Source organism: Ammodytes marinus (assembly GCF_949987685.1).
Source record: "Ammodytes marinus genome assembly, chromosome: 3".
Classification (NCBI taxonomy): domain Eukaryota; kingdom Metazoa; phylum Chordata; class Actinopteri; order Uranoscopiformes; family Ammodytidae; genus Ammodytes; species Ammodytes marinus.
Window position 1 is genome coordinate 36107123 of NC_137232.1, and position 12500 is coordinate 36119622.

At 41.3% G+C, this 12500-nt stretch overlaps 2 protein-coding genes across 2 annotated transcripts in view; one reads left to right on the forward strand and one right to left on the reverse strand.

Moving 5' to 3' along the window:
• Positions 1 to 12500, reverse strand: part of mindy4b (MINDY family member 4B) — a gene marked incomplete at both ends in the record, with an annotated part of 36769 nt that overhangs the window by 13404 nt on the left and 10865 nt on the right. The gene's annotated exons all lie outside the window — the stretch shown is intronic.
• Positions 3355 to 6688, forward strand: LOC307271275 (microfibril-associated glycoprotein 4-like; the record flags this gene model as incomplete). The annotated part of the gene is made up of 6 exons (XM_080053684.1): positions 3355 to 3360; positions 3781 to 3963; positions 5487 to 5525; positions 5881 to 5977; positions 6116 to 6283; positions 6435 to 6688. The coding sequence occupies 6 exons, from the start codon at positions 3355 to 3357 to the stop codon at positions 6686 to 6688; spliced, it is 747 nt and encodes a 248-aa protein (XP_079909810.1).

A 12500-nucleotide genomic window follows, 5' to 3' on the forward strand; every position in this document is an offset into this window, starting at 1 on the left:
TGTTTAATATCAAAACCCAATCTCGTCACCATTTGGCACACAAAGGGTTTATAGGATAGATTATGTTTGAAACAGTTACACTCCGCTGTGCTCAATCTGAAACATTTTGAACATTTCTGCTTTTCTACTGCTTTTTAAATGGCCCTAAGCGGAGCCGCGGCTCTGTGTAAACATCCAACTTTGAATAGATATGGACATAAAAATCTAAAAATAAAGGTTATCTAGGTAGGTTCTTGGCTTCCAAAGACTATGGGCCCCCCAAGTGGCCTGGCCCTAGAAAGCTTTCCCACTTTCTACCCCTTAAGGGCGGCCCTGTCAGACTGTCACGCTCTCGCTCCTCAGGTATGAGCAAATCTCTGAATGTCGTGAGATCCAAATGTCAGGGGGAAGAAGTACGCAACAGATGTTATGATATCAATCTATTCTGGGTAAGAAAAACTAAAATGTCCTAGTGTCACAACACATTTCCAGTTTGACCCGTTCAGTTGAAACTCAACCAATAACACAAACTCGTTGTTCTAGTGTGGGGGGGGGGGGGGGGGGGGGGGGGGAGGGGGAAACAAGATTCCACACTTCACCTGTGCCCCAGGCTGTTGTGTGATTGGTCGGACTGGTGTGACATCACAGCCCTATAGATATAAGCAGTGAACTCATGAGACAACGCCACAGAGTCTCAGTCTGACCTGCAGGTGACTTCAGAAAGGTAAGCCTTCAACTATACACTCTAAGTTTTATAATTTTGAACAAATATGTATTGTATACTGCAAACCAGTTACAAGCTGTGAAAAATACAATTTACTCTCGCTACGAGTTGTCGACAACCTGATCATCTCTTCAGACAAGATTTTTGGTGGAAATTAAACTTTGTCTTAAAGGCGGTAGACAGTGTTTCTCTCTTTGCAGCCGGTGCAGCAGGACAGACTTATTATTGGGTGTAGTGAATGTTTACTGCTGCAGGAGTGCAGGGCTGCAGACATGATGTGCAGGTACCGAGTGGAGTCAAAGCAGTGCGCTTCGTTATGTGTTTTATTTTAAGATCCATTTATCGGTGTATAAAGCTCTTAATGGTCTTAGTCCTCGTTATTCATCAGATTGGCTTTTATCATATGAACCCTCTCGTACCCTCAGGTCTTCTGGCAGTGGTCTTTTATCATATGAACCCTCTCGTACCCTCAGGTCTTCTGGCAGTGGTCTTTTAATTATCCCAAAAGTTTGTACCAAAACTCACGGTGCGGCATCCTTTTCTCACTACGCTCCACGTCTGTGGAACACCCTGCCTGGTGACCTGAGGGCCGCAGAAAGGGTTCATACCTTTAAAGGGCAAACTCAAAACCTTCCTTTTTAGTCTTTAGGCTTTTTAATCACAGAACTTATTTGTTTTATCTTTTAGATTAAACAACCTGCTGTTTTTATCTCTTATAGCCTATTTAGTCTGCTTTTATTTTCTATGTATTTTTATTTCAATTTTTTCTCTTCTATGTACAATCTAATGATTGTTTTTGCGTGTATGAATATATCGGGGTGTGTCGTGGGGGGGGGGGGGGGGTTGTTTTAAGCTCTTTGTGTTACATTTACTGTATGAAAAGTGCTCTATAAATAAATTTTGATTTGATGAACTGCAATATTTACAGTGTGCGCGGCATATGATGGGCGGGGTCAGTAACACATTAGACAAAGGTTTATGAACTATTTATTGATAAACAATGAATCAATATCGTTGAATAATTTAGAAAACTAGACTACGTTATATGGTTGGGCGGAATCCAATTTTTGAAACCTTTAAATTGGCCTAAATCTTTACCCTGGTACACTGTAAAACCAGTGTGTGGCCTTTTTATTTATTTCTTCTTCTTTTTAATAACCTACTTCAACAGCAGCTGGAGCCTTTTTATTTTAATTTCTCGCCTAAAACTACATTTTACGAGATCACATTGAACCCATCTCGATGAAATTACCTCTGCCGAATTCTCATTTTAACCAGCAGCACTTGAACACATCACCATGTAACGTGCCGTTGTTTCTTCCCTTCTGTTTTGACAGGTTCTTTATTTGACAGATGGAGTTATGTTGTTTGTCAGTTTATTGGCTCGTAGCTGCAGGGCTAAATAGCACTGTAGTTTGGCTCGTAGCTGCAGGGCTAAATAGCACTGTAGTTTGGCTCGTAGCTGCAGGGCTAAATAGCACTGTAGTTTGGCTTGTAGCTGCAGGGCTAAATAGCACTGTAGTTTGGCTCGTAGCTGCAGGGCTAAATAGCACTGTAGTTTGGCTCGTAGCTGCAGGGCTAAATAGCACTGTAGCTTGGCTCGTAGCTGCAGGGCTAAATAGCTTAAGCTGCCCGATCAACTTTGCAGAGGAATGCAGTAGTGAGACATTGCAGTGGCATTAATGGCTTTACTTTAATCTGAGCGCAAGAGGCACTTTTACGCAAACTAGCAACACAACTACCTGTAGCATTGCCACATACAGTTAAGGACAGAATTGGAATTACCCCCCCTATGAAAATCATTAAAATATTTTAAGTGCTGTCAAACAGAGCAATTTTTAATACATCTTTTCCAAACATCCTACTTTTATGTTGGATGATCACATTATTTTACAGAAACAAAATAATTTCACAAAAACTACGAGTCTCAACATGATGAGCCCTCCTGATGCTATAAGTCAATCGTGTTTCATTTTTGCTGGTTAACAGCCTGCAGTCGTTTGTTTTAGTTTTCAACCAGTCTCACACACGTCACAGTTTATTCTTTGGTTTGTGTGATGTTTGTTGGGATTATATAGTGAATACACGGCTGCACCACGATAGTATTATCACTGACTACATTTGATTGTAACTTACTTTTTTTTCTGAAAATAATGGAATAGGCCACAGGTTTAATCTACCTGGGCAGGTAGAGCCTATGTGTGGGAAACACTGAATTATATATTCACTGACTGCATATTGGACATATTGTAAATATTGTTCGTCACATTGCACATTTCAATTTAACTTAATTTCTAATCTCTTTTATATTTACTGTTTTATATTGTACAAAACATTCCTTTGCACTATTTAGAATTGATCTCATTTAAATATTGTTTATGTTTATCTTATTAAACTCTGTTTTTTTTTAACTTGACCTTATTTTGACATAACTGATTATCAGTTCCGATGCAGTTCCGTGTTTTCTTTGGTTTTTGTGATGTTGTATTTTGGGATTATATAGTGAAGAAGCAGAACTGTCCAGTTTCAGATATTTCATGAATTAAAAACCAATTTTTGAATTCAGTTTTAGGATATAAAAGCAGCTCATCAGCGATCCAGACGGACCGACATCAGGATTTTAAACCAGTAACTTCAGCAGATCTTTGACGATGAAGGTAAAATTGTAGCTTCACACGTTTCTGTGTTAGCTCTGTATGCTAACGGGTCTACTTAGGTTATTTAATAATAATAAATCATAATTAATTTAATTTAAAAATACAAATGTACATTATTGGGATGAAGTGGGTGATAAACAACAATTAGACGCAGTTTCAAAAGATGTGTTTTGAGATGGGACTTGAAATTGGAAAAGGCGTCAGAAGTACGGTTGTCCGGTGAGAGGGCGTTCCAAAGGTGGTTGACGTCACAGAATTAAATTAGATTAAATTAACGGTAAAGTAGGGGGACACATAAACATATATTCTGTTTGCACCAGTCCCTAGAAACCAATAAAACCACCAGGCCGTAATGTAAACACAGCAGAGAAGCTTCAAATCTTTCTCCATCTCAACATCTCAACTTCTGCTCTGTTCCAGCTGGTGTTAGTCCTCCTCCTCATGGCTTCAGTGTTGATCAGCTGCACTGCGAGCTTACCGCCGCTGCATCCCCAGCCGATCGACTGCAAGGACTTGCACTACCCAACCCATCCTGACTTCGACAATAAGAGCCCCAGTGGAGTGTACACCATCCATCCCATTGGATCCACATCTCCTGTACAGGTAAACTTCATCCTCTAGTGGACAACCGCTCACCTTTAGTTTCTAAAGATGTTGTAATTGTAGCATCAACACTATTCAAAGTAACGCTTACAGCATGTTGGAATGTACTGAATGTTTGTCTTATTTTTGTTTGTTGTTTTTTTTCTTTTTTCTTTTGAGTTTTCTTTTCTTTTTATTTAGATGCAGTTTATTCGTTTGTGATTGTTTGTGGATCTTGATGTTTTTAGTTTTAGTTTTGTTTGCTTGGTTTTGATAATTGTTTTCTTTTTATATATATATATATATTTTTGTTTTTGTTTTTTTATATATATTTTTTTGTTTATATGTAACCTGGTGAGGTCACTCGATAAGCCCATTCGGGTTTCTGACCTCTCCAGCACATACTCTTTTAATCTTTACATGTGTTAATGTATTTGTTGAGTGTGTTGAGTGTGTGCAAATAAATAAATACCTAAAATACCTACTGTTTTTTAAGATCATTTTTGGGCATTTTCTAAAACTTTATCGATAGTGCAGAGAGACATTACTTTATCGATAGGTTTTGAATTGAATTGAAAATGTTTTTATTTCGAACAAGTAAATAATAATAATAATAAACAATAAAATAAATGAAACAAGTGGACAGTTACAATAAAGTAATATTTACACACAATGAAAACCACAAATGATAATACACTGTCTTACACTTGCTTTACCTGTTCGAAAAGGGGTGAGAAGAAGAAAAACTTATTTAATCTCTCCCCTTCTCCCTGATTTATTTATCTATAATGACTATTGGCTTCCTTATTAATGATATAATAATAATCGAAAAATAATAATACATATTAATATATATTAGTTTTCAATATGATACAATTTGTTACCAATTGCATATTTATCTAATAATATCGTCGTATTTATCTAATAATATTGTCAAGTAATCTTATAATAATAATAATATCTAATTAAACATTCAATATTATATAAATACCGTCAAATATATACAAATATACATACATGTAAACATATACACTATGTTAAACTTGATCCCTGTACCTTGTGAAAATCAATTCTTTGTATTTTATTTTAAACTGGTTAATGTTTGGCTACACCATGAGCATCCCACTTGAATTGACTGTTTTGTGATGAATGTGTTTGTTTGACAGACAGACAGACAGACAGACAGACAGACAGACAGACAGACAGACAGACAGACAGACAGACAGACAGACAGACAGACAGACAGACAGACAGACAGACAGACAGACAGACAGAGAGGGGAATGACATGCAGAGAACGACCCGGGCTGGATTCTAACCCGGGTCTGCTGTGAAGAGGACAGACAGACAGACAGACAGACAGACAGACAGACAGACAGACAGACAGACAGACAGAGAGGGGAATGACATGCAGAGAACGACCCGGGCTGGATTCTAACCCGGGTCTGTTGTGAAGAGGACTGAGACTCTATTGGGGGGGGGGAGGCTACACCATGAGCATCCCACTTGAATTGACTGTTTTGTGATGAATGTGTTTGTTTGCAGGTGCACTGTGACATGGAGTCAGCTGGAGGGGGCTGGACGGTGAGTTTGTCTGATGCAAATTAAAGGGACACTTCACAGCACATTCAAGATTCAACACATTTTTTAAACATTTTTTGCGTCTCCCATTTCCAATAGAAAATAATCTAAAATAATAATCATAAGAAAATAATTGGAGAGTAGAATTGAGAAGAATAAGACTTGAAGATCAGTGTTTAGTCGACATATTTTTCACACAGTTTATTTGGGCAAAAACTGTTCTATCGTTTTATATCCTCTGCCTTGCAAATGGAACATATGCCTATGAACTGATAAATTGATGCCAAGTATGCCTTCAATATTCAGCTTCTTTTCACGTATTTGTCATTCTATTAAAGTGAGTGACTCTATCCCCCAGGTGTTCCAGAGGAGGATTGACGGCTCATTGAACTTCTACAGGCCCTGGGATCAATACAGGAGGGGCTTTGGGAACGCTGCTGGGGAGTACTGGCTCGGTGAGAAAGAACCCCAGCCCCTAAACATACACACAAACCCCTTTGCCCATTTTAGTGGACCTTTATGCATGTTTTTTGTGTCTCTTTTTCGTAATCTGATGGCAATGTTAAAGAGTATTTAAATGTGTGTGTGTTCAGGTCTGGAGAACATCCGCCGGTTGACAAATTATAGAGACTACGAGCTGCTGGTCAACATGGAGGACTTTGAGGGGAACAAAGCGTTCGCTCGTTACTCCTCGTTCTGGGTTGGAGCGGAGCGGTTTGGATACACTCTGCGTGTGTTTGGATTCACCAATGGAGGGGCAGGTGAGCGTCTGTGTGCATATACATCAGGAGGGGGCCGCAGCACTAGTCAAAGTCCCACTAGTACAGTCTGTAGAGTGGCAGCATTGTAGTCGTCACAGTGTTACTATCAATGTCAAGATTAAACACGCTGCTTCATGTTGTGTTTCTGTAGGAGACGCCCTGAGTTATCACAGCGGAATGAAGTTCTCCACCTTCGACAAAGACCAGGACATCTCGTCCAGAAACTGTGCCAAATCATTCCATGGGGCGTTCTGGTACAATAATTGTCACTATGCAAATCCGAACGGGGCCTACCGTTGGGGGGCTGATGGGACTCTCTTTGCTGTTGGAGTGGAGTGGACCCAGTGGAAGGGCCATGACTACTCCCTGAAGACCATCAGCATGATGATCCGTCCTGTGCACTAATTCTCCAGGACAAACGTACAGCAGAATATCAGCTCCTCTCTGGTGATTTTTTCCTTTCTCTTGTTAAACATGTAATCTCAGTCTGGGCCTTAAAGTCCTGAAACTAACTCAGGCACAATCCACCAGCACTGGAATAACAACTCATATCTGTAACATCTCAAATATGAATATACAGTATCTCACAAAAGTGAGTACACCCCTCACATTTCTTCAAATATTTCATTATATCTTTCCATGTGACAACACTGAATAAATGACACTTTGATACAATGTAAAGTAGTCAGTGTACAGCTTGTATAACAGTGTAAATTTACTGTCCCCTCAAAATAACTCGACACACAGCCATTACTGTCTAAACTGCTGGCAACAAAAGTGAGTACACCCCTAAGAAAAAATGTCCAAATTGGGCCCAAAGTGTCAATATTTTGTTTTGCCATCATTATTTTCCAGCACTGCCTTAACCCTCTTGGGCATGTAGTTCACCAGAGCTTCACAGGTTGCCACTGGAATCCTCTTCCACCCATTCATGAGGACATCAAGGAGCTGGTGGATATTAGAGTCCTTGCGCTCCTCCACCTCCCGTTTGAGGATGCCCCAAAGATGCTCAATAGGGTTTAAGACTGGAGACATGCTTGGCCAGTCCATAACCTTTACCCTCAGCTTCTTTAGCAAGCCAGTGGTCGTTCGGAGGTGTGTTTGGGGTCGTTATCATGTTGCAGTACTGCCCTGCGGCCCAGTTTATGAAGGGAGGGGATCATGCTCTGCTTCAGTATGTCACAGTACATGTTAGAATTCAATGAACTGTAGATCCCCAGTGCTGGCAGCACTCATGCAGCCCCAGACCATGACACTCCAACCACCATGCTTGACTCTAGGCAAGACACACTTGTCTTTGTACTCCTCACCTGGTTGCCGCTCCACACTCTTACCACCATCTGAACCAAATAAATGTATTTTGGTCTCATCAGACCACAGGACATGGTTGCAGTAATCCATGTCCGTAGTCTGTTTGTCTTCAGCAAACTTTTTGTGGGGTTTCTTGTGCATCATCTTTAGAATAGGCGTTCTTCTGGGATGACAGCCATGCAGACCAGTATGATGCAGAGTGCGGCGTATGGTCTGAGCACTGACAGGTTGACCCCCCACCCCTTCATGCCCTTCAGCAATGCTGGCAGCACTCATACGTCTATTTTCCAAAGCCAACCTCTGTGTACGACGCTGACCATGTGCACTCAACCTTCGTAAACTGGGCCGCAGGGTGGTATTGCGACATGATAACGACCCCAAACACACCTCCAAGACGACCAGTGGCTTGCTAAAGAAGCTGAGGGTAAAGGTTATGGCCTGGCCAAGCATGTCTCCAGACCTAAACCCTATTGAGCATGTTTGGGGCATCCTCAAACGGAAGGTGGAGGAGCGCAAGGTCTTTAATATCCACCAGCTCTGTGATGCTGTCATAAATGGGTGGAAGAGGGTTCCAGTTGCAACCTGTGAAGCTCTAGTGAACTACATGCCCAAGAGGGTTAAGGCAGTGCTGGAAAATAATGGTGGCCACACAAAATATTTACACTTTGGGCCCAATTTGTAAATTTTTTCTAAGGGGTGTACTCACTTTTGTTGCCAGCAGTTTAGACATTAATGGCTGTGTGTCGAGTTATTTTGAGGGGACAGTAAATTTACACTGTTATACAAGCTGTACACTGACTACTTTACATTGTATCAAAGTGTCATTTCTTCAGTGTTGTCCCATGGAAAGATATAAAGAAAAATGTGAATAAATGTGAGGGGTGTACTCACTTTTGTGAGATACTGTACATAACCAATGCATCTGGATTTATGACCAAGTTAAGAACGGAAATCAGGGAAATGACTAAACCAATGCAAAGCCAGTGCTGCTTGATATGTGCCAGCAGGAAAGTAGGGCCCATAATCTCTCAATAGAAACAGACATATAGAGTCTGATAGTGTGTAAAGTCTTCTGTCAAACAGCTGTTAGTGTAGAGAAATGATTCTCTGCTGGTTAAGATGTTACCTTCAGTCTGCTGGCTGCAGCTAAACACACACTCAGCTTTAAAGTCAAACTAACTAGTTTCAACCCTAATGTGAATCATTCTCTGCTGTACGTCACAATAAAGTAGAAGCTGAGCAGCAAACTGGTGTTATCTGATGTCTTCTGTCTGTCTGTCTGTCTGTCTGTCTGTCTGTCTGTCTGTCTGTCTTCACTGTGTCTGTCTGTCTGTCTGTCTGTCTGTCTGTCTGTCTGTCTGTCTGTCTGTCTGTCTGTCTGTCTGTCTGTCTGTCTTCACTCTGTCTGTCTGTCTGTCTGTCTGTCTGTCTGTCTGTCTGTCTTCACTCTGTCTGTCTGTCTTCACTCTGTCTGTCTGTCTGTCTGTCTGTCTGTCTGTCTGTCTTCACTCTGTCTGTCTGTCTGTCTGTCTGTCTTCACTCTGTCTGTCTGTCTGTCTGTCTGTCTTCACTCTGTCTGTCTGTCTTCACTCTGTCTGTCTGTCTGTCTGTCTGTCTGTCTGTCTGCTAGGGTTGTAACGGCACACTAAAGTCACGGTTCGGTACGTACCTAGGTTTTGAAGTCACGGTAATAAATAAAATACTTAAATTAAATACTAGTGAAGGTGCAGCATGAACTAAAATTGCAGTGAAAATAAAGCCAGTGTTAATGCTCAGCAGGCTCTGTAAGCTGGTAGGTAAACAAAGGGTATGTCATCTTTAAGGGTATTGTTGACTTTAAAAAATATATATATTACTGCAGCTCTCTGAAGCTCTGAAGTGCTTTTATAAATATAACAATTATAAAATAAAAGTTCAACTGCAGCATCAATTAAATGACAGCTTATGTATTTTCAGTATAAAAAAGCAAATACTGTCTGTGTTTGCACAGCTCGATTTCTCTTCACAGTAACGGTGATAGTAAGACCTGGATGATGCCTTTTCAAATGCGTATGCATGTTCAACGTGTTGGCTCCCTTTATATGTCCATGGTTGGCTCCTACATAGGCGATCGCGGTGAAACAATAACCTGTGTGCCGACATTGTTCCACACGTTTATCACTGTTTTCATAATTCTACTGGAATCCGAAGTTATCCCTCAAACGGGATTTGAATGACAGGGGGACGCCAGCGAGCTCCGGTTTCCTGTTGTCTTTCGCCATGCAGTTCGCTCTCTGTTTGATAGCACTGTATAACATTTTTATTTGCACTACTCATAGACAGTAAAAGCAAGGAGGGGTAGCCTACTACAACTGCTAGTAGCAGTGTTCATTTTGGCAGCAAATTCTGATTTAGTCTTAGTCTTAGTCTTTTGAATATCTCACCATTTAGTCTTAGTCCTATTCTAGTCATCTGAAATATTTTAGTCTTAGTCTAGTCTAGTCTACTAAATATAAGCAGATTTTAGTTTGACTAAATCTACAGCGGACTTCGTCGACTAAGTGTTTTTCTTCATTGAATGGTATTAAGGTTTGAATATGCAATACAGACACAGATTTAATGGTTGTAATACAAAACGTGTATTCTATTTCATTAGTAATAATCTCACATAAAATCAGTGTACCTGACTGGATAGGGGGGAGGGGAGCTTTAAGAGTCTGTGCCCGGGGGTCCATTATCTCATGATCTGTCTATGAACCAACTGGATTCCACAATCTTTTTTCTTTTTGCGGGGAGCAGGCACAAGCATTATTTATAAAAAAAATATAAAATAAAGAAAATATTTTAAAAAAGTGGGGGGCCCCACACTAGGTCTTGAAACGGGCCCCGAGATCGTTAAGGCCGCCCCTGGGCAGCAGCAGCAGCACGCAGTTGAGGTGCTGATAAATTTGAGCAACTGCGCCTTCCTTTAAGCAACACTGCTGCCCCTGTGTGTGTTCGGGCTTCTTTTGCATCAAAGCCTTTTAGATAATACAATTAGAGGTTTTAATTGAACGCTTTCATGCGTCGGAGTTGATTGTAACTTAAAAACAGAAACTAACGGACGGAGGCGGCAGTTTCACATGGCTCTGTGTATTCAAACTCGAGACAGAGCCTACTACAAACAGATCGCGGAACTTAGCCGTTCCCCTAGACATTGTTAACGGGCAGGATATCCCTGACTATCATTTTTGTCCATCACACCGCAGTTTTTCAGCACAGCGGCTCACTCCACCCGCTCACACCTGCGCGGTCTCCCGTCGATTTTCACTGACACAGGATTGCATTCGCTGCTTTGCACTGATTGGATTTCTTCCCAACTTGTCCCACAAAAAGAGTAGTTCTGATTGGATCTCTTCTCCATTCGTCCCGCCCTAACAGTTTCGTCTAGTTCCTATTCGTAGACTATAGTGTCAGTTAAATTAGTCTCAGTCTTCGTCATCACATCTGCCTTTTTATTTAGTTTTTATTTAGTTTACGTCCGTGAAAAAGGTTCGTAGACGAATATTTTTCGTCATAGTCTTAGTCTACGAAATTAACACTGGCTAGTAGGGATGCAAACGGAACACTTGAGTGGAGCGGTGTGTATCTCCTGCTCTGACCGCAGCTGGGAGGGGCTGCTGCGCAAGTGTGTCAGTGCTCTGGGACGGGGGAGCTTATGGCCTCGTTTGAGATGTCGCCGTCTTGCTCAGACCTGCGCAATTATGACGCTCGGCTTGCTGAGCGCACAGCATTTTTGTCGTGCGCTCAGCAAGACGCGCGTCATAGTTGCGCAGGTCTGAGCAAGACGGCTCCAAGTCGAACGAGGCTTATATGTCCATGCGGGGGAGGGGCCTCGGAGGCAGCCGCTGCCCGTTTAGAAGTAAAGAGCGATACATGCTTTAGCGGCAGAGTCTCCAAAAGTGAGAGGGGTCTGGCTGCAGACCTCCACCCACAGAAACCTCCACCAGCAGACCGGAAATTGCTGCCGCAAGTTCCGTTATATGACAAAATAAAATAAAAATCGGTAGCTTGGCATTCTTAACCCGTTTATACCATGGTCACTTACTTACTAAATAAAATAATAATTAGACTCATTTGTATTTTCACTTAACATCGACCGAATGTGGCTTTAATGGTGCGATCAAGCTGTACTGGGAAGTCCGACCAAGGATACGAGCAACGGGAGACTGCGGCAGCTGTTAGCCACAGAGCTACTGTTATGCTAGCAAGATACAAAGCCAAAACATTGCGCACGCTGTACAAACAGTAAATGTTATCGGCCAATATGTTTAACAACAGCTCCACCTAGCTAACAAAGCATTATCCCCAATCAATAATTTCACGGAGAATATGACTGGCGATCATGTGTATTATGTGCTGCAGCCTGAAGTTACGTGAGGCAGTGACTGACAGCAGTAAGCTCAGAGTTCAGAACACTCATGTTGTCCTTCTCTTTTAATGAGATATTATATACACTGGTTTTTATTTATATTTAATGCCTTCATGGGAAACATCCACCCTTCATATGTACCATGCTCGACTACTCCTCCTAAATTTCCCCGAGCTCTCCAGTTTAGGAATAACTGCCTTTTCATGTAGTGCCCCTAATTCATTGAATGCTCTGCAGAGCAACTTAAAAATGACTGCTCTTCCTACTCTTGGTTTATTTGAATCTATGATTTCTGAATTTTACACATCTGACTGTAACTGTTTTAGCTGAATGGCTAAACAGGAACAACTACCTGTTCCCGTTTTGTTGACACCTCATTAGGTTTTTCAATCAGATTGCGTTTTCCCCCTTTTCGGGGGATGTTCGTCGTTTTGATCTCGGACGTCTGGTTACTTATATCATATCAGAATCTTCTATGACTGTTAAGCCCACTATGAATATTAAAACACGTCGAAA